The 27354-nt window shown below is 44.5% G+C and overlaps 1 protein-coding gene across 2 annotated transcripts in view; it reads right to left on the bottom strand.

Annotated features, from left to right (window-relative positions):
• Positions 1–27354, bottom strand: part of LOC106584023 (low-density lipoprotein receptor-related protein 8) — a 271370-nt gene that overhangs the window by 57857 nt on the left and 186159 nt on the right. For both annotated transcript variants that reach the window (XM_014168792.3, XM_014168793.3), the window contains exons 5-9: positions 19537–19911; positions 15821–15943; positions 10567–10689; positions 4543–4662; positions 4189–4314 (exon numbers count right to left, since the gene is read on the bottom strand). In XM_014168792.3, the coding sequence (XP_014024267.1) occupies positions 4189–4314; positions 4543–4662; positions 10567–10689; positions 15821–15943; positions 19537–19911 (867 nt within the window). The remainder of the gene's footprint in view (positions 1–4188; positions 4315–4542; positions 4663–10566; positions 10690–15820; positions 15944–19536; positions 19912–27354) is intronic.

Genomic DNA, 27354 nt, shown 5'->3' with positions numbered 1-27354 from the left:
TATAGAGTACAGTATATACATATGAGATGAGTAATGTAGGGTATGAAAATATTATATGAAGTGGCATTGTTTAAAGTGGCTAGTGATACATTACATCAAGATGGCAAGATGCAGTAGATGGTAAAGAGTACAGTATATACATATGAGATGAGTAATGTAGAGTAATGTAGGGTATGAGAACATTATATGAAGTGGCATTGTTTAAAGTGGCTAGTGATACATTACATCAAGATGGCAAGATGCAGTAGATGGTATAGCGTACAGTATATACATATGAGATGAGTAATGTAGGGTAAGTAAAAATTATATATATATAAAGTGGCTAGTGATAAATTGATTACATCAATATTTCCATTATTAAAGTGGCTGTTGTTGAGTCAGTTTGTTGGCAGCAGCCACTCAATGTTAGTGATGGCTGTTTAACAGTCTGATGGTCTTGAGATAGAAGCTGTTTTTCAGTCTCTCGGTCCCAGCTTTGATGCACCTGTACTGACCTCGCCTTCTGAATGATAGCGGGGTGAACAGGCAGTGGCTCGGGTGGTTGTTGTCCTTGATGATCTTTTTGGCCTTCCTGGAGGGGAGGTAGTTTGCACCCGGTGATGCGTTGTGCAGACCTCACTACCCTGTGGAAAGCCTTCCGGTTATGGGCGGAGCAGCTGCCGTACCCGGCGGTGATACAGCCCGACAGGATGCGCTCGATTGTGCATCTGTAAAGGTTTGTGAGTGTTTTTGGTGACAAGCCGAATTTCTTCAGCCTCCTGAGGTTGAAGAGGCGCTGCTGTGCCTTCTTCTCCACGCTGTCTGTGTGGGTGGACCATTTCAGTTTGTCCGTGATGTGTACGCCGAGGAACTTAAAACTCTCCACCCTCTCCACTACTGTCCCGTCAATGTAGATAGGGGGCTGCTCCCTCTGCTGTTTCCTGAAGTCCACGATCATCTCCTTTGTTTTGTTGACATTGAGTGTGAGGTTATTTTCCTGACACCACACTCCGAGGGCCCTCACCTCCTCCCTTTAGGCCGTCTCGTCGTTGTTGGTAATCAAGCCTACCACTGATGTGTCGTCTGCAAACTTGATGATTGAGTTGGAGGCGTGCATGGCCACGCAGTCGTGGGTGAACAGGGAGTACAGGAGAGGGCTGAGAACGCACCCTTGTGGGGACCCAGTGTTGAGTATCAGCGGGGTGGAGATGTTGTTACCTACACTTTACACTTTGTTATCACTTATAAATATTAAATCTACAAATTAAGAAATGCCAGGATGGAGAGGATCTGTCGCATTGAGTCAAAATAAAGATACTTGCAGCTCACCTGGTGTTCAACCTTCCCAAATTCTCCCATGTCACCCCGCTCCCCTGCTCACTCCACTGGCTTCCAGTCGAAGCTCTCATCCACTACAAGACCATGGTACTAGGCTACGGAGCAGCAAGAGGAACTTCCCCTCCCTACCTTCAGGCTCTGCAGAAAAACCCTACACCCTAATTGTGCACCAATTGGAAGTCGCTCTGGAAAAGAGCATCTGCTAAATGACTAAAATGTAAATCTAACAATGTATATGCCTACCATGTCTTTGTCTGTTGCCTTTTCCACATATGAAAAGATCCTATTTCGACGCAAAAATCCATTCATACAAGTCCGATGGGTTTTCTCCCACTTTTCCCCGAAATACGGGGAACGTCACAAACCCTGCTACTGCATTCATTCAATGGCGAGAGGACGCCGTAATGAGAGAAATCACGTAGCCTAAACTACTGAAAATAGGCCTTTTATCAGATTAAATCTTGACAGGAGCGTTTGATTCGTATTAAAGAGATGTCCAGACATGCTACTTCAGGAAACTTTCTGAATGGACCTACTCTATAGCCCTATAGAGAGAATCAGCGAACTCACAACCCCGTAAAATGACCCGTCAATCAAAGCCACCAGAGTATGTCAGAGACAAGAGCAAATATTGATATTTTCCTTAAAACGTCAAAAAAATAACCTAGGCCACCTTAGGCTTTCCGAAAGTAGGTTAGATGAATTGATAAGGAAAGTACAGTACGAAGAGGAGTGAGACAGCTATGCGATAGCGGCATAATAGTGGTGTGTGGTGTGGGGGCTGTGCTTTGGCAAAGTGGGTGGGGTTATATCCTGCCTGTTTGGCCCTGTCCGGGGGTTTCATCGGATGGGGCCACAGTGTCTCCTGATCCCTCCTGTCTCAGCCTCCAGTATTTATGCTGCAGTAGTTTATGTGTCAAGGGGCTAGGGTCAGTCTGTTACATCTGGAGTATTTCTCTTGTCTTATCCGGTGTCCTGTGTGAATTTAAATATGCTCTCTCTAATTCTCTCTTTCTCTCTTTCTTTCTTTCTCTCGGAGGACCTGAGCCCTAGGACCATGCCTCAGGACTACCTGGAATGATGACTCCTTGCTGTCCCCAGTCCACCTGGCCGTGCTGCTGCTCCAGTTTCAACTGTTCTGCCTGCGGCTATGGAACCCTGACCTGTTCACCGGACGTGCTTGTTGCACCCTCGACAACTACTATGATTATTATTATTAGACCATGCTGGTCATTTATGAACATTTTAACATCTTGACCATGTTCTGTTATAATATCCACCCGGCACAGCCAGAAGAGGACTGGCCACCCCTCATAGCCTGGTTCCTCTCTAGGTTTCTTCCTAGGTTTTTGGCCTTTCTAGGGAGTTTTTCCTAGGGAGTTTTTCCTAGCCACCGTGCTTCTTTCACATGCATTGCTTGCTGTTTGGGGTTTTAGGCTGGGTTTCTGTACAGCACTTTGAGATATCATCTGATGTACGAAGGGCTATATAAATCAATTTGATTCGATTTGATAATGAAATTGACAATCGCTAAAATAGAAACAAATACACGCCACATGTCCATAGCCTTTTTTCCCCACTGTTGATTCGTCTATAAATAAAAAAAAGATTCTCTATCAAATTATACCATGCCTGGTTGGAGACAACATTAGCTCGTTATAGGCCTCAGAGCCAGAAGAAACTATTTTGAATAATGAATGAATAGTCAGCCTCCAACCTTTTCTTCAAAAGAATCCCAATTTATTTATCTACTAGCAAGCAATGAAAACGAGCATGGTATACAAGAAAGTCCACAAATCAAACCAATTTTTTCCCCCCTGAAGTGCCATAGCCTATAGGCTAGCGCTTCTACCACCCTGCACATCAGACGGTTTAGCAGCTGGAGTATCAAACGAGAGTTGGAAAGAGGATATGTAGAACGTTCAATAGACAGACTAAAGTTAACGAAACAATCGCTTATGATCATTAGTAAACACTCGTGCTATTAGATCAAGTTGATCTACGTTAATAACATTAATCCCAAAAGTGTTTCTCCCAAAATGAATGTGTGCCTATTTCAACGGTTTTGACGGTTGGTTCATTTTCATGACGGCCTTCATCCATAACCGTCAGTTACACGGTTATTCAATTACCGTCACAGCCCTACAAGGAACTGCTTTAATAATACACACATACATACAGACACACACACAGACACAGTGTCCCCCTCCATTCCGCTCTAATAATAAACGGCCGGAGCTTTCTGAGAGCTTGTATATGCTCACTCTAACAGTAATAAAGACGTGCGTTCTCGGATGGAAGGTAATCAATGGCATTTTCCACGCCACTTAGAGCAAAGCCGAGCCAATTCCCGCTTAAGCCCCTCATTACCATGTAATGATCCAACCTAAGAATGATGATGCTAATCACAAACCATGTATTTCTCTACAGTCTGAGTCTGAGAGAGGGCCCAAAGTTAAGACCAGGGCATTGATTTCTATTCATAACCAGGCTACCGTGTTGACCGTGGGGCACGGTGAGGGACAATACCTGGCTGTGTCCTACAGTGCCCTGACAGGCCCCCCTAGCAAGGGAGAGACACGGAGGGAATGGTCCTCTTTTAATTACCGCCCAGAGAAGCAAAGGCAAATATTTGCCTTTTCCGACCGCCCTGTATACAAAGAAAGTCCTTTCATATTGGACGGGCTGAGAACAGACGGTGATGTTGCTGGGTTGTGTGTGTGTGTGTGTGTGTGTGTGTGTGTGTGTGTGTGTGTGTGTGTGTGTGTGTGTGTGTGTGTGTGTGCGTGCGTGTGCGTGTGCGTATGCATGCTTGTGCGCATCCATGTCTCTTCTGTGGTTGCCGGGGACATTATGGGCTGTCTCACTCACCCACGGCCTTGCAGGTTTTGGTGCTGGGGTCCATCTCATAGCCCTCGTAACATTCACACTTGTAGTCTCCTTTGTAGTTGATGCAGATCTGGCCGCAGGCGTCTGGGTTCTCACACTCGTCTATGTCTGAGGAGGGATATTAGAAGCACATCAATTACACTGGACACACACTGTCTCTACTAAGACAGGATGGACTGCAAGATAGAGAGATATCTGGGACATTTACTAGCTACCGTCTGGAAAGAGAGAGTACGAGAAGAGAAGGAAATGTGAGGGAGATTGAGAGAGCAATTTTCAGAGAGTGCAATCATTGGTAAGGCTTGGCTGAGAGGGACATATTGTACGGGACTCTACCTCCACAGGTCTTCTTGTCCATTAGTTTGTATCCAGCGGGACAGTCACACTCATAGCCGATCCTTCGGTCTCTGCAGATGTGAGAGCAGCCTCCATTGTTGTCTGCGCACTCATTCATACCTAGAAAGAGAGGGATGAAGGGAGAAATAGAGGAAGGGGAGTCAAACATAAATAAAACAACCAAGATATTGGTCTATTTGTGTGTGTATGTGTGTGTGTCTGTCTGAGGTGGCCTCTAGGGGAATGTGCTGCTATCAGACACCTAGAACCATTCCAGAATGCACTGGGGCTCAGAAGGGGGTGGCTTCGCACCAGGTGCCCCTCGCTAATCTGATTTCCTTTGGGGAGCAGGTTTCCTCCCCTTATCCCTCCATCCATTCCTGCTCCTCCTCCCCTTATCCATCCATCCCTCCATCTATCCCGCCTACTCTTCCTCCTATCCCTCTATCCATCCCTCCTCCTTACCTTACTCTATCCATCCCTCCTCCTATCCCTTTATCCATCCCTACTCCTTACCTTCTTCTATCATCCCTCCTTCTATCCCTCTATCCATTCCTCCGCCAATCCCTTTATCCATTCCTCCTCCTTATCCTTCGGTCTGCCCCTCGTCTCCTTTATACAGGCAGCTCTATCCATCCCTCTATCCATCCCTCTCCCTTACCTTCCCTCACTTTCATTCTGTTCCCCTTTCAGTATCCACCCTCCCTTACCCCCCTCTTTCTCTCTCCATCATTCCTTATATCACTTTATCTCTCTCTTTTCCTGTCTCCCCGTCACCTTCCCTCCCATAAGCAGGGCTTTACAGTGCTACGATTTGTAGAATTTTTATTTGGCAGCACCATGCCCCTAGGGAACTGCAGATTACCGCTTTAATATCTCAAATATTTTCCATTGTGCTCCTGCATTTCTTTGTGTGCTCCTACATTTCTATTTGTGCTCCTTGTAAAACATTTCCGCGTAGAGCCCTGATAAGCCTAGCGGGTAGAGTGGGGTTGAGAGCTGACACTTCATTATTGGTACAGTCATGCGTGAGAGGAAGTCAGGGGAGGCTGGAGGATGTTGTACAAACACAAGCTGGTCATTTATGAATATCTTAACTTCCATGTTAATGAATAACAAACAGTACATGTCCATTTATATTATAGCTAGAGAATATGACATTAAGATAAAACAAGACCGGCAAATGTACAGCTTCAGTAATACACAAGTCAACGTAACGTAATACAATTCCAACAGAACATAAATATGTACGGCAAAGTAAAGAGATCTAATGTCACAGAGCTATGTACAATGGGTACCATAAATATTCACCCCCCCCTTGGATTTTGTCACATTTTGTTGCATTTAATAGTGATGTTTTTGTCATTGATCTGGAAAAAAATACTCCGGAATGTCAAAATGAAAAGAAAATTCGACACATTTTTACAAATTAATAAAAATGTAAAAACTATAATATACACTGAACAAAAATATAAACGCAACATCTAAAGAAAGTGTTGGTCCCATGTTTCATGAGTTGAAATAAAAGATCCCAGAAATGTTCCATACACGCAAAAAGCTTATTTCTCAAAAATGTGGTGCACAAATTTGTTTACATCCCTGTTAGTGAGTATTTGAGCCTTTATCAAGATAATCTATCCACCTGACTGGTGTGGCATATCAAGAAGCCGATTAAACAGCATGATCAATACACAGGTGCATCTTGTGCTGGGAACAATAAAGGGCCACACAACAATGCCACAGGTGTCTCAAGTTTTGAGGGAGAGTGCAATTGTATGATGACTGCAGGAATGTCCACCAGAGCTGTTGTACACTTCTCTACCATAATAACGTTGTTTTAGAGAATTTAGCAGAACGTCCGACCGGGCTCACAACCGCAGACCACGTGTAACCACGGCAGCCCAGGACCTCCACATCCGGTTTCTTCACCTGCGGAATCGTCTGAGGGGAGGGGGGTGGGTGCCGAGGAGTATTTCTGTCTGTAATAAAGCCCTTTTGTGGGGAAAAACTCATTCTGATTGGCTGGGCCTGGCTCCCCTTTGGGTGGGCCTATGCCCTCCCTGGGCAACCCATGGCTGCATCCCTGCCCAGATGTGAAATCCATATATTAGGGCTTAATTTATTTATTTAAATGAACTGATTTCCTTATATGAATTGTTGCATGTTGAAATTGTTGAATGTTTATATTTTTAGTCAGTATAGTTGTTGCATACAGATGTAGGATCTTAATTGTATTATTTAATACAAATTTAAGAACTATAATATAGATGTTGCATATAGATGTAGGATCTTAATTTGAGCCAGTTTGCTACAGCAGAAGAATAATCCTGCAGCAACAGGAAATGTGAATTATTATGAGGATTATACAGTGCCTTCAGAAAGTATTCAGACCCCTTGACTTTTTCCAAAAAGTGAAACTCCGGTTTATAGAGTTTTTTGCATAAAAAACAGAAATACCTTATTTACATAAGTATTCAGACCCTTTGCTATGAGACTCGAAATTGAGCTCAGGTGCATCCTGTTTCCATTGATCATCCTTGAGATGTTTCTACAACTTGCCCGTAGAGCTCAGAGACAGGATTGTGTCGAGGCACAGATCTGGGGAAGGGTACCAAAACATTTTTGCAGCATTGAAGGTCCCCAAGAACACAGTGGCCTCCATCATTCTTAAATGGAAGAAGTTTGTAACCACCAAGACTCTTCCTAGAGCTGGCCGCCCGGCCAAACTAAGCAATCGGGGGAGAAGGGCCTTGGTCAGGGAGGTGACCAAGAACCCATGGTCACTCTGACAAAGCTCTAGAGTTCCTCTGTGGAGATGGGAGTACCTTCCATAAGGACAATTATCTCTGCAGCACTCCAGCAATCAGGCCTTTATGGTAGTGGCCAGATAGAAGCCACTCCACAGTAAAAGGCACATGACAGCCTGCTTGGAGTTTGCCACAATTCACCTAAATACTGTCAGACCATGAGAAATAAGATGCTCTGGTCTGATGAAACCAAGATTGAAGTCTTTGGCCTGAATGCCAAGCGTCATGTCTGGAGGACATGGCAGCATCATGCTGGTGGTGGCAGCATCATCATGTTTTTCAGCAGCAGGGACTGGGAAACAAGTCAGCATCGAGGCAAAATGAACGGAGCAAAGTACAGAGAGATCTTTGATGAAAACCTGCTCCAGAGTATTCAGGACTTCAGGTTCACCTTCCAACAGGAGTGGCTTCGTGACAAGTCTCTGAATGTCCTAAAGCAGCCCAGCCAGAGCCCGGACTTGAACCCGATCGAACATCTCTGGAAAGACTTAAAAATAGCTGTGCAGCAATACTCCCCATCCAAGTTGACAGAGCTTGAGAGGATCTGCAGAGAAGAATTGGAGAAACTCCCCAAATACAGGTGTGCCAAGCTTGTAGCGTCATACCCAAGAAGACTCAAGGCGGTAATCGCTGCCAAAGGTGCTTCAACAAAGTACTGAGTAAAGGGTCTTATTACGTATGTACATGTGATATTTCAGTTGTTTATTCTTCCTAAATTTGCAAAAGTGTCTAAAAACTAGCTTTTGCTTGGTCATTATGGGGTATTGTGTGTAGATTGATGAGGGGGGAAAAAACGATTTAATCCATCTTAGAATAAGGCTGTAACGTAAGAAAAAGTCAAGGGGTCTGAATACTTTCCAAATGCACTGTAATTAAGGGCCATTTTTTTAAGGGGTTGCAACATTTTTATTATGGCAAATCAAGTCTCACATTTTAAGGTGGAAATTAAAAATGTTAGAAGCCTTTCTAAACCTTGAGTTTGCATAAAATTCTCAGCAACAAAAGTGCGATCAAATTTAAATCCTACATCTGTAAATATTCACCCCTTTTTTCAGGCAAGCCTGAATTAGTTCAGGAGTAAAATGTGGCTTAACAAATCACATAATAAGTTACATGGACTCACTGTGTGAAATAAAAGGGGTTGAAAGTATTTTTTAAAGACTACCCCTTCCTCTGTACCCCATACATGCAACATCTGTAAGGTCCCTTGGTCAAGTGTTGAATCTCAAGCACAGATGAAACTACAAAGACCAGGGAGCTTTTTGAAAGCCTCATAAAGAAGGGCAGTGATTGGTAGATGGGTAACAATAACACATCAGATATTTAATATCTCTTTAAGCATGGTCAAGTGAATAATTATGCTGTCGCTAATGTATTAAACCACCCAGACACATCAAAGATTCAGTCGTCCTTCTGAACTGAGCTGCAGAACAGGAAGGTAACTGCTCAGGGATGTCACCATGAGGCCATTGGTGATTTTAAAACAGCTACGGAGTTCAATGGCTGTGATGGTATAAAACTGAGGATGGATCAACAACATTGTCGTGACTCCACAATAATTATCTAAATGACAGGGTGAAAAGAAGAATATAAATAGACAGAATAAAAATATTCCAAAACACGTATCCCGTATGCAACAAGGCACTAAAGTAATACTGGAAAAAAAACATGGGAAAGGAATACACTTTTGGCCTAAATGCAAAGCCTTATGTTTGGGGCAAATCCAACACAACACGTCACTGAGTAACTGCCTCCCTATTTTCATGCATCGTGTTATGGATATGCTTGACATCGGCAAAGACTTTTTCAGGATAAAAAAAAAACTGCATGGCGTGAATCACAGGCCAAATACTAGAGGAAAACCTGCTTCAGTCTGCTTTACACCAGATACTGGGAGAGGAAGTTGTTGCCTTGGTAACCAGACAAACAGACTTGCTATTTTAGCTAACCAAACCATCAGTCTTAGTTTGCTATTATGAAAATCAAATTCAACAATTCCAATACTGTTTTCAATTTGACTTTTGGTTTCAAAAGCAGCTCAAACATTGAACATGTGAGAATTAACTATAGCCATGAATTCTACCGTGCAAATATACCGTGCATTATAGGGAAATAATGCACACTCTAGAATGCCGTTCAAGCCAATCAGAAATTAGTATTTAACAATCCCATGATGTAAGCTATTTTTTTTTAAGAAATCATTTTCAAATATGTCACTGGGCTCATATCTTGAGCTGTAAATTATATTGTAGATGGTGTCTGAAAAATTTGATTTTCATACATTTTGTAGTAGCATGTCTTTTTTAAAAGTCTCCAGAACTGAGCTTCTCAGTCCTTCTACATAAAAATGTACCCCCGTTTTGGAGTGAAATGTTGTCCATTCACGTGTCAAATGTTTCCTCACTAAAATATATGATCAAGATACGTTACATTGTGTTAATGTTTAACTGACAACAAAAAATCGATGGTGGGGCGTATGCTAATCGGTTAGCATGGTAACCGGAGCTCATGCAAAGTCAATGGAACAAACTGGCTAAATTAGCTAGCTAGCCATTTACATTTCATTTTTTGTATGTTTAACTAGCTGGCTAGCTAGCTTAATGCCATTCACATTTTTCTAGCTTATGATAATGAAGTTTGCTAAATCTACTTATCCTTACTTCTGCATTGCCATCGACTTGACTGGCAGCAGTTTGAGTGGATGGACAGATTGTTAGCTGATGAATTTCAGTACAGCTGTGGCAGTCAACTGGCAAAAACTAGTTATAGGAGATGAGTAAATGAATGGTGAAATTCTGTTTTAAAGATCTATGCTTCATATGTCATCTATTATTCAAGTCCATGTGGCTCATTGCACATCATTGCTCCAGTGTCTCATACCCCTCTCCGTTGCCAGCAATTTTGCTCAGCAATATTGCCTAAACAAATTGCATGTGTATTATCTATGGTGGAGCGCTAATCCATATGGTGCCTTATGGGTAATGTAGTCTGAGCATGTTTCCTTGCTGTGGACAACCTCAAGGGAAGAGTTGGTATTTGACGGTAACAAGCGAGCTGAGAATTATCCTGATTTATTCCCCCTCGATCAAATGAAGCTCCGATGACTACCAGAGTGACCATCTGCATGTCAACTGGATGCTAACAGGTGTGTGTGTGTGTGTGTGTGTGTGGGTTGGGTGTGTGCCGACGTGCGTTAATGCATTCGTGTGTGTCTTACCGCACTCTTTCATAGGTTCGTCTGACCAGTCCTTGCAGTCTTTGATGGCATCACACACCTTGTTGCTGTCGATACACTCTCCATTCTTGCACATAAACTTCCTGGGGCCATCACACTTAGTGGCTGGGAAAGAGAGAGGGTAGAAAAATACACGGATCATTACCTTGCAAAAGCTTACAAGTGTTTGATTCCCAATGCGTATCTCTACTCTGATTCCTCGGGCCAGATAGCATAAAATAAGTAATCTGCTTTCCAGACACTGCTATTAGCCTGGGGGTGGTGTTATAAAATAAGTAACAATGATAATTTGGTAGCTTAGCACTCTGTACCTGCAGTAGAGAAGATGATAGTGTATTAATACAAAATACACTATGTATACACCAAAGTATTTGGATACCCATTGACATTAGTGGATTCAGCTATTTCAGCCGCAATTTTCAGTCATTAGATCATTTGTTTTGGTACTGTCCATATGTAGCTTGTTTTTGGTCACAGGTCCAGGATTGGCTGAAGAATTGCAACATATACCTGGAGCTAACTCCGCAGATAATAAATATATATATTGATTTTTTTTTTTAAGTTCAGCTATATAGTACCAGTCAAAAGTTTGGACATACCTACTCATTCAAGGGTTTTTCTGTATTTAAAAAACGTTCTACATTGTAGAATAATAGTGATGACATTAAAACTATGAAATAACACATATGGAATCATGTGTGGAATCACATGTGGAATCATGTCATCAAAAATGTGTTAAACAAATCAAAATATATTTTATATTTGAGATTCTTCAAAGTAGAGGTGGCAGGTAGCCAAGTGGTTAGAGCATTGGGCCAGGTTGCTGGATCGAATCCCTGAGCTGACAAGGTAAAAATCCGTCGTTCTGCCCCTAAACAAGGCAATTAACCCATTGTTCCCCGGTAGGCCGTCATTGTAAATAAAAATGTGTTCTTAACTGACTTGTCTAGTTAAATAAAGGTTAAATAATACAATTTTAAAAAATGACAGCTTTGCACACTTCTCTCAACCATTCATGAGGTAGTCACCTGGAATGCTTTTCCAACAGTACCACATATGCTGAGCACTTGTTGGCTGCTTTTCAGTCACTCTGCGGTCCAACTCAACCCAAACCATTTAAATTGGGTTGAGGTCAGGTGACTGTCATCTGATGCAGCACCATCCCTCTCCTTCTTGGTCAAATTGCCCTTACATAGCCTGGTGGTGTGTTTTGGGTCATTGTCCTGTTGATAGTCCCACTAAGCGCAAACCAGATGGGATGGCTAATCGCTGCAAAACGCTGTGGTAGCCATGCTGGTTAAGTGTGCCTTGAATTCAATAAAAATCCCAGACAGTGTCACCAGCAAAGCACTCTCACACCTCCTTCTCCATGCTTCACGATGGGAACCCCACATGCAGAGATCATCCGTTCACCTATTCTGTTGTCTCACAAGGACACGGAGGTTGGAACCAAAAATCTCAAATTTGGACTCATCAGACCAAAGGACAGATTTCCACCGATCTAATGTACATTGCTTATGTTTCTTGGCCTAAGCAAGTCTCTTCTTCTTATTGGTGTCCTTTAGTAGTGGTTTCTTTACAGCAATTCGACCATGAAGGCCTGATTCAAGCAGTCTCCTCCGAACAGTGGATGTTGAGATGTGTCTGTTACTTGAACTCAGTGAAGCATTTAATTGGGCTACAATCTGAGATGCAGTCAATTGCTGATTTCTGAGGCTGGTAACTGCAATGAACTTATCCTCTGCAGCAGAGGTAACTCTGGGTCTTCCTTTCCTGTGGCGGTCCTCGTAAGAGCCAGTTTCCTCATAGCGCTTGATGGTTTTTTCGACTGCACTTGAAGAAACTTTCAAAGTTCTTGAAAATTTCCAGATTGACTGACCTTCATGTCTTGAAGAAATGATGGACTGTCATTTCTCTTTGCTTATTTGAGCTGTTCTTGACATAATATGGACTTGGTCTTTTACCAAATAGGGCTATCTTGTGTACCTTGTCACAACACAACTGACTGGCTCAAACACATTAAGAAGCATTCCAGGTGACTACCTCATGAAGCTGGTTGAGAGAATTCCAAGAGTGTGCAAAGCTGTCATCAAGGCAAAGGGGTGCTACTTTGAAGAATCTCAAATATAAAATATATTTGGATTTGTTTAACACATATTTGGTTACTACATGATTCCATATGTTATTTCATAGTTTTGATGTCTTCACTATTATTCTACAATGCAGAAAATAGTAAAATTAAAGAAAAACCCTTGAATGAGTAGGTGTGTCCAAACTTTTGACTGGTACTGTATATATATATATATATATATATATACACTGCTCAAAAAAATAAAGGGAATACTAAAATAACACATCCTAGATCTGAATGAATGAAATAATCTTATTAAATACTTTTTTCTTTACATAGTTGAATGTGCTGACAACAAAATCACACAAAAATAATCAATGGAAATCCAATTTATCAACCCATGGAGGTCTGGATTTGGAGTCCCACTCAAAATTAAAGTGGAAAACCACACTACAGGCTGGTCCAACGTTGATTTAATGTCCTTAAAACAAGTCAAAATGAGGCTCAGTAGTGTGTGTGGCCTCCACGAGCCTGTATGACCTCCCTACAACGCCTGGGCATGCTCCTGATGAGGTGGCGGATGGTCTCCTGAGGGATCTCCTCCCAGACCTGGACTAAAGCATCCGCCAACTCCTGACAGTCTGTGGTGCAACGTGGCGTTGGTGGATGGAGCGAGACATGATGTCCCAGATGTGCTCAATTGGATTCAGGTCTGGGGAACGGGCGGGCCAGTCCATAGCATCAATGCCTTCCTCTTGCAGGAACTGCTGACACACTCCAGCCACATGAGGTCTAGCATTGTCTTGCATTAGGAGGAACCCAGGGACAACCGCACCAGCATATGGTCTCACAAGGGGTCTGAGGATCTCATCTCGGTACCTAATGGCAGTCAGGCTACCTCTGGCGAGCACATGGAGGGCTGTGCGGCCCCCCAAAGAGATCATGTGCTCAGTGTGAACCTGCTTTCATCCGTGAAGAGCACAGGGCGCCAGTGGTGAATTTGCCAATCTTGGTGTTCTTTGGCAAATGCCAAACGTCCTGCACGGTGTTGGGCTGTAAGCACAACCCCCACCTGTGGACGTCGGGCCCTCATACCACCCTCATGGAGTCTGTTTCTGACCGTTTGAGCAGACACATGCACATTTGTGGCCTGCTGGAGGTCATTTTGCAGGGCTCTGGCAGTGCTCCTCCTGCTCCTCCTTGCACAAAGGCGGAGGTAGCGGTCCTGCTGCTGGGTTGTTGCCCTCCTACAGCCTCCTCCACGTCTCCTGATGTACTGGCCTGTCTCCTGGTAGCGCCTCCATGCTCTGGACACTACGCTGACAGACACAGTAAACCTTCTTGCCACAGCTCGCATTGATGTGCCATCCTGGATGAGCTGCACTACCTGAGCCACTTGTGTGGGTTGTAGACTCCGTCTCATGCTACCACTAGAGTGAAAGCACCGCCAGCATTCAAAAGTGACCAAAACATCAGCCAGGAAGCATAGGAACTGAGAAGTGGTCTGTGGTCTCCACCTGCAGAAGCACTCCTTTATTGGGGGTGTCTTGCTAATTGCCTATAATTTCCACCTGTTGTCTATTCCATTTGCACAACAGCATGTGAAATTTATTGTCAATCAGTGTTGCTTACTAAGTGGACAGTTTGATTTCACAGAAGTGTGATTGACTTGGAATTACATTGTGTTGTTTAAGTGTTCCCTTTATTTTTTTGAGCAGTGTATATATATTTACAAAAAAAAATAATATATATATATATAAATAATGGGGCATTGGAAATAATGCAGACAATTACATCGACGGAAGCTACAATCTATCTACAATATTAAAGCTGATCTACCCCCTAAAAGTTTTTACATTTAAAATAAATAGAAGAACACAGCCATACAATGAATGGCTTACTGAAGAGCTCAGTGATTTTCAACATGGCACCGTCACAGAATGCCACCTTTCCAAAAAGTCAGTTCATAAAATTTTTGCCCTGCTAGAGCTGTCCCGGTCAACTGTAAGTGCTGTTATTGTGAAGTGGAAATGGCTTAGACGAGTGCTGAAGTGCGTAGCGCGTAAAAAAACTTCTGTCCCCCTGTTGCGACACTCACTAACGAGTCAAATCAAATCAAATTTCATTAGTCACATACACATGGTTAGCAGATGTAATGCGAGTGTAGCCAAACTACCTCTGGAAGCAACGTCAGCACAATAACTGTTCGTGGGGAGCTTCATGAAATAGGTTTTTGATGGCCGAGCAGCCGCACACAAGTCTAAGATCACCATGTGCCATGCCAAGCGTCGGCCGGAGTGGTTTAAAGCTTGCCGCCATTGGGGCAGTGGAAACGCGTTCTCTGGAGTGATGAATCACGCTTCACCATCTGGCAGTCCGACGGACAAATCTGGGTTTGGCGGATGCCAGGGGCACGCTACCTGCCCGAATGCATAGTGCCAACTGTAAAGTTTGGTGGAGGAGGAATAATGGTCTTGGGCTGTTTTTCATGGTTCGGGCTAGGCCTCTTAGTTCCAGTAAAGGGAAATCTTAATGGTACAGCATACAATGACATTCTAGACGATTCTGTGCTTCCAACTTTGTGGCAACAGTTTGGGGAAGGCCCTTTCCCGTTTCAGCATGACAATGCCCCAGTGCACAAAGCGAGGTCCATACAGAAATGGTTTGTCGAGATCGGTGTGGAAGAACTTGACTGGCCTGCACAGAGCCCTAACCTCAACCCCATCAAACACTTTGCGATGAATTGGATCGTCAAATGCGAGCCAGGCCTAATCACCCAACATCAGTGCCAGACCCCACTAATGATCTTGTGGCTGAATGGAAGCAAGTCCCCGCAGCCATCTTCCAACATCTAGTGGAAAGCCTTCCCAGAAGAGTGGATGGACACTGTTATAGCAACTTCATATTAATGCCCATGATTTTGGAATGAAATGTTCGACAAGCAGGTGTCCACATATTTTTGGTCATGTAGTGTACAACACAATACAGAGAAGGGTAAGAGATATCGTGGCAAATGCTGAGAGGAAATTAGGAAAACATTAGCAGTTATTTCAGACTACTGGAACATTTGTCAACTATACACCCAGGAGAGAAGGTAAGGGGAGTAACTACTGGGCATGGAGGAAGACAAAGGGGAAGAGGGGATGGTCAGTAAGGCCAACCCACCGTTGATACAGCCAGCCTCATCGCTGAAGTCAGGACAGTCATGGACCCCGTTACACTGTTTGGTGCCATGAATACAGGACCCATCACCACACTGGAACTCATCTGGACGGCAGGTCAGCAGAGCTGTGGAAGATAGAAAACACACACACACACACACACACACACACACACACACACACACACACACACACACACACACACACACACACACACACACACACACACACACACACACACACACACACACACACCACACACACACACACACAGACACAGAGCGAGAGGGAGCGGGAGAGAGAGAAAAAAAGGAACACGGCGCGAGCACACACACACACACACACACACACACACACACACCACACACACACACACACACAGATTGCGTTAATTCACCATCATCCAACTTTCTATCTCTCTAGAGATCCAAACCCAACTCGGTATCCTGTCAGAGATGAAATTACCCCAGTGAAAAAGTGCGTGTTTCATCTTGGGTTTGGGCCAAAACGGAGTGCATTCCAATTCAGTAGTAATCCCTCATACATACAACTCCCCCCTTCTCCCCGTTTCCCTCTGCACCAGAGAAATGCTGTGGAAATGAGAAGCTGGGAGGTATTTACTCACTGTCTGGGTAAAACACACACCCAGGACTGCCCTGCTTTGTTCTGTTGTTTGTGCTGTGTGTGTGTGTGTGTGTGTGTGTGTGTGTGTGTGTGCGTGTGCTGTACTAGCAGTAGTATAGGGGAAGGTTTATTTTACCCATTCATCTCTTTAACTGCTGCTTTAATTATTCATGGGATGCACTTTGGAGATGTAACCTACACCAGAGGACAAGACGCGAGGCACACACACACACACACACACACACACACACACACACACACACACACACACACACACACACACACACACACACACACACACACACGCACACACGCCGAAAAGCCTCCCCACACACAATGCTACACACTCCAACATAAACAAAGACCCCCTTGATGTGAAAACCAGCATAACCAGCGTAATCCTAGTGTATCATAACGTACTGATGGTATCAGTCCAGTGATCGGGATCTTGAGCTCAGCTAATAACAATATAATCTCGGGGATGAACAGCGGCAGTCCGGGAGAAAGAAAGGGAAGGCAGGAACAGACTACAGAGATGAATGATTCTCCATTTTCATCACTATAATACTGTAATACTGGAACCCCTCTCCCAGATCACACATCTCATCTCTGCATCTACTGTATATATAGTATGCTAAAGGTATTAAGTCAGATGCTTCTAATAGTAGTGATCATGTCAACACATCACTACTGGTACGGCACACATATTGTTTCTGGACCAGGCGGTATCACTTCCAAAAGTACAGTAGCCATGATCGGACAACGCATTACGTTTTGCTAATGCTATTGACTTGGATTATTAAGGTAGGTTTAAATCAGGTTCCACCACCAAAATAATTGTAAAAGTCTGAAACCCCTGCATAGATCTGCTCTGATTTCACCCCTGCCTTTGTGATCGGTGTGTTATTATTGAGTGGTCTCTGGGATTGAGAACAGGGTGTTACTCAGGGAGAGAGAGAGAGAGAGAGAGAGAGAGAGAGAGAGAGAGAGAGAGAGAGAGAGAGAGAGAGAGAGAGACAGGTTGTGAATGCCCTCACTCCCTCTCAAGGGCTCTCCACTGTACCAATCATCACACTGTTGCATGGCAACCAACTCAATTGATTGCCCTGGTGTTTCCAGCGTGGAGCTTATTATCACCGGGCACCATAACAGAAGTTTCAGCGGGGCTTTGATACCATAACATCCATGCATACACGCAGGTTAGCGTTTGTCGTCATGAATCTTTTTCTGGAGGCAGCTCTACAGTGGTCACTAGCTAGCACAGCCACAAAGTAATAGAAAAGCAAATGTTAGTTTTCATGAATTTTTACAATAGAGCCAATTTTGACTTTGCAGCTGGCCCATCTAGCAGAAATCGCTCAGTTTCGCCTCCAGGGCAAGATCCGTGACATTAAAACGTCCACCTGCTGCATACACACACAGACAAGCATGCTAAAACACACACACAAATGCCTATACACTCACAACTGCATACACATTTATTGATTGTACATTGATATCGTGATTTTTACATAGAAGTCTTTCTAAGCTAATTAAACCCCTCCCCCCCCCCCCCCATACAGAAGACTCCAGTACTGTCACGACTTCCGCCAAAGTCGATGCCTCTCCTTGTTCGGGCGGCGTTCGGCGGTCGGCGTCGCAGGTCTTCTAGCCATCATCGATCCACTTTTCATTTTCCATTTGTTTTGTCTTGTCTTCCCACACACCTGGTTTCAATTCCATCATTACATGTTGTGTATTTAACCCTCTGTTCCCCCCATGTCCTTGTCCGGAATTGTTTATATGTAAGTGCTTGTGCGTGATGGGTTTTGTTACCCATTGATTGTTTGTTCTATTTTACAGTGTTTTTTTTATTATTAAACTGCTCCGTTATAACACAGTTTTTGCTCTCCTGCGCCTGACTTCTCTGTCGCCAGTAGGCACCCATTACCAGTACATCCTTTTCATAGAATAGACTATATACGTAAAGTGCAGAGGAAAAGTCTTTGCCCTCTAAGATTTTCTCTGTTTTTGCATATTTTTGTCACTCAATATTATCAGATCTTCAACCAAAACCTAATAGTAGATAAAGGCAACCTGAGTAAATAAATAACACAAAATGTTGATACCTTTTTCATTTATTTAATTTGAAAAAAGTTATGCAAGACCCAATGACCCTGTGTGAAAAAGTAATTGCCCCCTTACACTCAATAACTGGTTGTTCCACCTTTACCTGCAATGACCGCAGCCAAACGTTTCCTGCAGTTGTTGATCAGTCTCCCACCTCGCTAGTGAGGAATGTTTTCACACTCTTCCGTGCCGAACTGCTTTAACTCAGTGACAATTGTGGGTTTCCGAGCATGAACTGCTCGTTTCAGGTCCTGCCACAACATCTCAATCGGGTTTAGGTCTGGACTTTGACTAGGCCATTCCAACCCTTTAAATGCGTTGCTTCTTAGCCATTCTGATGTAGACTTGCTTGTGTTTTGGATAATTGTCTTACATCATGACCCAGCTGCGCTTCAGCTTCAGCTCACATACAGATGGCCTGACATTCTCCTTTAGAATAGAGAGCAGAATTCATGGTTCCTTCAATGATGACGAGTCGTCCAGGTCCTGAGGCAGCGAAGCATCACTATATGATGTTCTTACCGTGGAATGCAGTGTTTGGTTTTCGCCAGACATAACAGGACCGATGTTGTCCAAAAGTTCCACTTTTGACTCATTTGTCCATAGAACATTCTTCTAGGAGTCTTAACGATCATCCAGGTGCTTCCAGGTGCTTTCCGGCAAACTTGAGTTTACTGTTTGGATGACATGGGTCCCGTTATGTCTGTTGAAAGCCACACACTGCATTTCAAAGGGGCAATTACTTTTTCACACAGGGTCAATGGGTGTTGTGTAACATTAAAAATGTGGTGGTTTTTGTTCACTCAGTTCCCTTTATCTAATAGTAGGTTTTGGTTGATGATCTGATAACATTCCAAACATGCACAAAAATATGCAAGAATAGAGAAGATTAGAAGGGGGCAAATAGTTTTTCACAGCCCTATATGTACGGCCACATCCTGTGTGCATCCCCAGGTGATCCAACCCCAGAGACAGTAGACGACTTACCGCAGTCAGCCTCATCAGACTTGTCCTTGCAGTCTGCGTCTCCATCACATTTCCAGTTGAGGTGGACACACTCTCCACTGCCACACTGGAACTCCCCCTCGGGGCACCGGGGCTTCTGGGGCTCCGTCCGGCGACTACAGCGCTCCATAGACTCATCAGACTTATCCCCGCAGTCCGGGTCCCCGTCGCAGCTCCACAGGTTCGGGATGCACTCCGAGTCGTTACAGCGGAACTCATGGGGGCCGCACGTGCGGGTGGAACACTTCTCCTCATCGCTCCCATCCCCGCAGTCGTCGTCGCCGTCGCACACAAAGACGGGCGCCACGCATTTCCTGTTGCGACACTGGAAGTCCTTGGCGGGGCAGGCCTTGGTGTCTGGAGGCAGGAGAGGGAAAACAGAGGGAAAGAGAGCGGGGGATGAGTTAGAGGTCTAAATACCGAAGAGTGTGACGTGACGACAGGATAGCAGGACAGAATGATGAAGAGAAACCATGATCTTTCACGCAACAGCTCCAAATGCACGGACCAGTAGGAACGAAGAGCTTATTCTAACAGACTGCGTAACATAATGTGAGTGGGAGGTAAACGGGTTAGCTGTAAGATCGCATGAGAGAAGAGGTGAGAAACGCAATCACAGTCTAGGCGCCTGGTCTGAACTACACCACCAGCCATGGAGCCTCTAGGGAACACAGCCATACCACCCATGCTAAAGGGACATAGACACATACAGTAGAGTACAGAACCTAACAGAGAGAAAGAGAGAGATAGGCTCTGAAGGGAGTCTCTATAACCTCTCTGTGTCTACCTCTAACCTCAAGGATTTCCTGGCTGCCCAGTCAATCAATCAAATCGCATTTGTTTATGAAGCCCTTTTTTACATCAGTTGATGTCACAAAGTGCTTTATACAGAAACTGAGCCTAAAACCCCCAAACAGCAAGCAATGCAGATGTAGAAGCACGGTGGCTAGGAGAAACTCCTTAGAAAGGTAGGAACCTAGGAAGAAACCTAGAGAGGAACCAGGCTCCGAGGGGTGGCCAGTCCTCTTCTGACAGTGCCGGGTGAAGATTATAATAGTACATGGCCAAGATGTTCAATAGATGACCAGCAGGGTCAAATAATAATAATCACAGTGGTTGTAGAGGGTGCAACAGGTCAGCACTTCAGGAGTAAATGTCAGTTGGCTTAGCCGATCATTCAGAGTTAGAGACAGCAGGTGCGGTAGAGAGAGAGAGTCGAAAACAGCAGGTCCGGGACAAGGTGGCCTCATGCTTGGCCCTGGCTCTGTGTAGTGGCAGCACAGACTAAATGACTGTTAGTATGCAGTGGTAAGCGGCTGGCCCTGCTTTAATAGGGTAAGCTAAACAAAAGGGATAACTGGCCCGAGGAGCTGTGGAACAATTGAGTTCAATGGTGGGGTTTTTTTATGTAGGGGATCGCTATATAACGCTGTGTGGACACACACGCCAAACCACTCACACACACAGACAGTAATGTTAAGACATGCACGTAAAGTGCAGAGTTACACAACTAATGATAAAACTGATGGCGTAATCGTCAATCGACAGACGTACACTTACCACGCACTGTAGCACACACACACTGCTGACTGGGTTATTGTTCACGGCTGATGATAAATACCACTTTAGCCTTTTCACCTGCCCAGGCTCTGTGGAGTTTGGTGTGTAACATCCACAATGAAATACTCCAGCCATCCCCAAAAGGTTTCCACACTGGACTGACTCCCTATGATTTATGTGTTGTGGGGAAAAGGGCATTCTTGTCCTGCAGTAGCACTTCACTTTGTGTGTGTGTGTGTGTGTGTGTGTGTGTGTGTGTGTGTGTGTGTGTGTGTGTGTGTGTGTGTGTGTGTGTCATCCTCCTACCACTTCATTCTCTCCCTAACACCGCCTCCCACGCACTGCGCCACTGGGGCTAATTAGAATAATAGCCAATTGTATTTGCCGCTAACTTTGCGGCTGTATACTAATGACCTCCACTCCGATCAGAGTAATTAAGTCAACAAATAAGAGGCAATTAGAGGTTCAGGTGTTTACCAGCCCCCCCCCCCCCCCCTCCCTCCCCCAACCTCCCTCCTCCTGTCTGTTTATTGACTGACAGTTGAGCAAGGAGAGATTTTAAAATCAGGTTCAACTCAGCACGGTTTTCATTCGGGTTCAATTTTGATTGAACGTTTTAAAATGTACAGGTACATGAATGGAAATGTAAACACTGTTGATGCTATTTGTCTTGTAAGAACAACTCTATGAACGCCTCTCTTATACCTAGTGTCATATTATATACTGGCTTTACAGTCGCATCTCACTCTCTGATAAATCCTCCACCAAGCACCTTGAGCTGAGCTGAAGAGAATAGATGAAAAGCTCTTTCTCTAGCCAGTAGAGAGCTGGGTCAGAAGGGTTATGTTTGCTGTAAACAGCAGGGTGGGAGATTATTGTCTGAGCTTGGCTCCCAATGGGGATAATTAGCGGGACAACCGGCTGCTAAGACACTGGAACCTGACTGGATTCTGACTGGAACCTGACTGGATTCTGACTGGAACCTGACTGGAACCTGACTGGAACCTGACTGGATTCTGACTGGAACCTGACTGGAACCTGACTGGATTCTGACTGGAACCTGACTGGATTCTGACTGGAACCTGACTGGAACCTGACTGGAACCTGACTGGATTCTGACTGGAACCTGACTGGAACCTGACTGGATTCTGACTGGAACCTGACTGGAACCTGACTGGATTCTGACTGGAACCTGACTGGAACCTGACTGGATTCTGACTGGAACCTGACTGGAACCTGACTGGATTCTGACTGGAACCTGACTGGATTCTGACTGAAACCTGACTGGAACCTGACTGGAACCTGACTGGATTCTGACTGGATTGTGACTGACTGAGGTCAGATCTGTCTGAGAGACCAGGGTGCGACTGGAACTCCAGTAGGGAATGTGGCTTTTATTAGTCAATCAGAAACATCATGTAATGCACATAGTTATTGGCAAAAAGAGCTGATCTGATCAAGACCAATTCGTGAAAAAAAATATCAGAATTGGGCTGCCTGTCTAAACGCAGCCATAGTAACAGAAACACACAACCACCCACTCACCCAAAACGGTGTGGCATATGCCCCTAATGTCATATCATACATCTCTGATGAGATCTAGGTACTGTATCTCTACTCTACTCCCAGACCAGGGCCATCCTCACAGAGGAACAGTAAAGAGAATAGAGAGATTTAAACCCGTAGGATGGGATATAATGGGGGAGCAGAGTCAATACAGGCCCTAGAGGGGAAAGACTGTTTTCCACCTCAGGCTAACATATTCACCCGCTGGCCTAGTGCTGGACAGGTAATAGATTGAAGATACGACTGATCACATTGACCTTGTGTTAGGGAGAGACTATGGAACCCAATGGAGAAGAAAAAAAACACACTCCCCCCCCCCGCCCCGCCTAGCTTCACATCGGCAGGTGTGGCCAACCTCGGTTCACACGGAAACACCGGGAATTAGAATGTTCCTCAATCCAACATCTTCAGGCGGACACGGCCACCATTAGTCTGGCTCTAATGGTCCTTACAGCAAACCATCAGCACAGTCTGGAATACCAATCTATGGCGCCATAGGAGTTATCAATACAACAAATCAATAATAATGGAATAGTGAGCTGGTGCCGTGCTGACAGGGCATTATCATATCCTGGGGAATAATTATATTGTCAAGAGCAGCCTCTCGATGTGGCCCGGTGTATTGAGCCATTGTTTTGCAAAAGCTATGAGTCACCTTAATATCATTAAAGCAGTGTGGATCAGAGAGATGTGTCCCCTGGGGGGGATACCCCCTGTCTGCCATCCAAATGGCACCCTATTCCCTATAAAGTGTACCACTTTGGGCAAAAGTAGAGCACGGTATAGGGAATAGGGTGCCATTTGGGACAACAACAACAAAAAAGTCTGTATCTGTAACAAAACACATCGATGATGTACAGCTCCCCTCATCGGAGATGTCAGCCAGCTCACTTAGTGGGCTAAAAACTGGAGCTCTGGGTTGGGGGATGGAAGAGGAGCGATACAGATGTTACTGACGTAGCCATGCACATGTGAACTGCTGACAGGAGGGCCAGAGGGGCCTGTTTACAGTATGTGAGAGACAGGCTTTGTGTGTGTGTGTGTGTGTGTGTGTGTGTGTGTGTGTGTGTGTGTGTGTGTGTGTGTGTGTGTGTGTGTGTGTGTGTGTGTGTGTGTGTGTGTGTGTGTGTGTGTGTGTGTGTGTGTGTGTGTAGATGTCAGTCATCCGTTCTCTAAGGTACCAGGGAGAGAATTTATCAGTGGTTTGACTACATTAGGCTGGAGCTCACAGACAGAGACGGAGGCAGGCAGGCAGGCAGACAAGCAGGCAGACAAGCAGGCAGACACAGACTCTCGGGATGGTAGACCTATTGAACAAGATACCTTAATACGATAAAATAGAAAACAATCAGTGAGAACAGAATCAGAATAGGTCTATTAAAGGTCCAATGCAATATCAAATCATTCATGGGTAACAATGAAGTAGCTTACTGTGATTGTTTTCAATTAAAGTGGTCAAAAGGTATAAAAAAAATTACTTCTTAGCAAAGAGCAATTTCGCAAGCAATCATTTTTCTAGGACTGTCTGGGAGTGGTCTGAGTGGGGAGGGGAAAGTTGAAAACGAGCGGTTATTGGCAGAGGTTTGGAACTCTTATTGGTCTATTAACTCACATGCCTGGTGATGTCACCAGGCGTGCCAAAACTCAAAACAGGCAGACATTTTAGGGAGTCTTTTACAAACAGCTCTTACATTATCATTATCATCAATTTTACAATTGTTATTCCAACCTCACAGTATGGAAATAGATATACAAAAGTGTTGACTGCACTGGGCCTTTAAGTCTTTCCCATTCCAAGAGAGATGGGAGTGGGTAGGCAGTGACATGGCATGATATGATCACACGACAGGATAAGATAGGGTTGTGACAGTTTAGCCACCCTGTCGCTGTACGGTAATTGGAAGAGATGAACCTCTGATGAATTCCAAATCAGTGACGGTCTTATCAAATGCTGTTGAAATTGGTGGTTGGTTTTGAAATGAACTGTAGCTGCAGTAAAAAAAAACAGAGAGACATGCAGTATGTCTGCTCTACTGGAGTAAAGAGCAGGCTAGTCTCAGGGTGTCTCAGTGTAGTCGGCCTCTCTGCCTGTCTGTCTAGCAGGGAAGCCTGGGGGAGCCTAGGTAAATGGAAGCTCAGAAGGAAACAGCAGAATATCACCAGGAAACAGAGAAAAACCGATGGATAACATGAGTGGCATCCACCCAGGGGTACCTCTACTCTTCCACTGCTAGGCATGATGGGCACATAACCCACGGGGATGTACAGGATAACACCAGATGGATGGCTCAATCACCAGGCATCACTAAAGGCTTCAAATGATGCTTAGGCCTGGATTGAAATATGAATCACATTGAAATAGGAATCACATTGAAATAGGAATCGCATTGAAATATGAATCAAATTGAAATATGAATCACATTGAAATATGAATCGCATTGAAATAGGAATCGCATTGAAACATGAATCGCATTGAAATATGAATCAAATTGAAATATGAATCAAATTGAAATATGAATCACATGATGCCAGGTTGCTGTCTCCTGGCAGGATTATTCCAACCTTTTTAAAACGAGGAAGGCTTTAGAACGCAAACTGTCAGACGGAACAAGATCCCAAACGCTTCTCCCGCCACTCGATGTTCAGTGCCCGTCAGGGGCTAATTCCCATCGATACTTCCACTCCGCGTGCGTTGCTGGAAATGAATTGAGTTTCCTTCGAAAACTGCCGAACAGTAAATCTATGAATATATTAAATCAAATAATAATTAGATGAATAGATATTCAAATCTCAACTGCATCTTTCTCCCATTCTCTCTCTCTCTCTCTCTCTCTCCCTTCAGCCCTCTCTCTGATGTTTTCCGCAGGCCCTGTGGGGAAGCTGTCAGTGTTTTAGGTTTGGGTCGGACAACCTCCCAGCTGCAGATCCATCTGTTGTGTGGTAGGGCATTGGTGTGAAAGGGAGAGAAGGTGCTTAGAGGGGAACAGAACACGGGATAATGTTCCCAGAAGTTGGGAAACCACTAAAGTCTGAAACAACTGCTCACTGCCTTGAGGAAAGGAGCGACCGTGTGTGTGTGTGTGTGTGTGTGTGTGTGTGTGTGTGTGTGTGTGTGTGTGTGTGTGTGTGTTCCGTGCCCACATCCCATTACACCTACACACAGTCACAGGCCCAGTATGAAAGGATTATAAATGAAGGGCTTTTTAATAGAGTCTGGATCCTGAACCAAGTTGAGCAGTTCGGGACACAATCACACACACACACGCACGCATGCACGCACGCACACACACACACACACGCACACACACGCACACGCTGCTCTTCCTCTGTCATTTTTAAAGGTGGGTGGACTCTTCCAAGCTCTCTTGATACGTTATCAAATAATGGGATGGAGGCTGAAGTTATTTTAGCGCAGGCACACACACCACGCAAACAGCTCCTCTCCTCACAAGGACATCGATCCCAGTGCAGGTGTGACTGATGTGAAAAGAGCAACAGGTCCCTTGGGCCTCCCTTGACTCTCTTTCCCAGGCCTGTAGAACACAGAGTAACGCTACAGTATAGGCCAGGGCTGACTGATCCAACCACACTGCCACGGGCTAGGCTACCCCACCGCCGCTCCCTCCACTCCAGCCCTGACATACAGCTCATTGATTGAACAAGCTCCACAGTGCTCCACGCTGCAGCTGAGAGTGGAGGGGGTTCCTTCCAGTCCACAACCTGCCATGGACAGAGCAGAGAGAAAGAGGAAGGTCTTACATACTCAGGTTAGACTGGGAAAGGTTAGACACACTCAAACTGTGACCTCTAACTAAGCCCGCGTAACAGGCTACACATACACAACTTCCTTTGGGTTTTATGGCCAGGTACAGCAGTAGCTTACTTTAACAGAATGGTGACATTGGGTATCTGACTTGCCGTATAACTTTAGTATGTAGCTACAATAAGAGTCTATTTGTAGCAGTGTGTTCTTGTGATGTTCAGACCACAGCTAGCTAAGAGCTCCCTCAGGACCACAGTGCCTGCTAGACTCCAAGAAAAAAAAAAAGGTACTATCTAGCACCAAAAAGGTTCTTCGGCTGTCCCCATAGGAGAACCCTTTGAAGAACCCCTTTTGGTTCCAGGTAGAACCTTTTTTGGTTCCATGTATAACCCTTTCCACAGAGGGTTCTACATGAAACCTAAAAAAGTTCTACCTGGAATTAAAAAGGGTTCTACCTGGAACCAAAAAGGGTTCTACCTGGAACCAAAAAGGGTTCTACCTGGAACCAAAAAGGGTTCTCCTATTTTATATTTTTTTATTTAACCTTTATTTAACTAGGCAAGTCAGTTAAGAACAAATTCTTATTTACAATGACGGCCTACCAAAAGGCAAAAGGCCCCCTGCGGGGAAAGGGGCTGGGATTAAAAATATAAATAAATAAAATAAAAATATAGGACAAAACACACATCACGACAAGAGAGACAACACAACATAAAGAGAGACCTAAGACAACAATATAGCACGGCAGCAACACATGACAACACAGCAGGGTAGCAACACAACATGGCAGCAGCACAAAACATGGTACAAACATTGTTGGGCACAGACAACAGCACAAAGGGCAAGAAGGTAGAGACAACAATACATCACGCAAAGCAGCCACAACTGTCACTAAGAGTGTCCATGATTGA

This window comes from Salmo salar, chromosome 23, assembly GCF_965601325.2.
Source record: "Salmo salar chromosome 23, fSalSal1, whole genome shotgun sequence".
NCBI lineage: Eukaryota > Metazoa > Chordata > Actinopteri > Salmoniformes > Salmonidae > Salmo > Salmo salar.
This window is presented reverse-complemented; position numbering and strand designations above follow the sequence as displayed.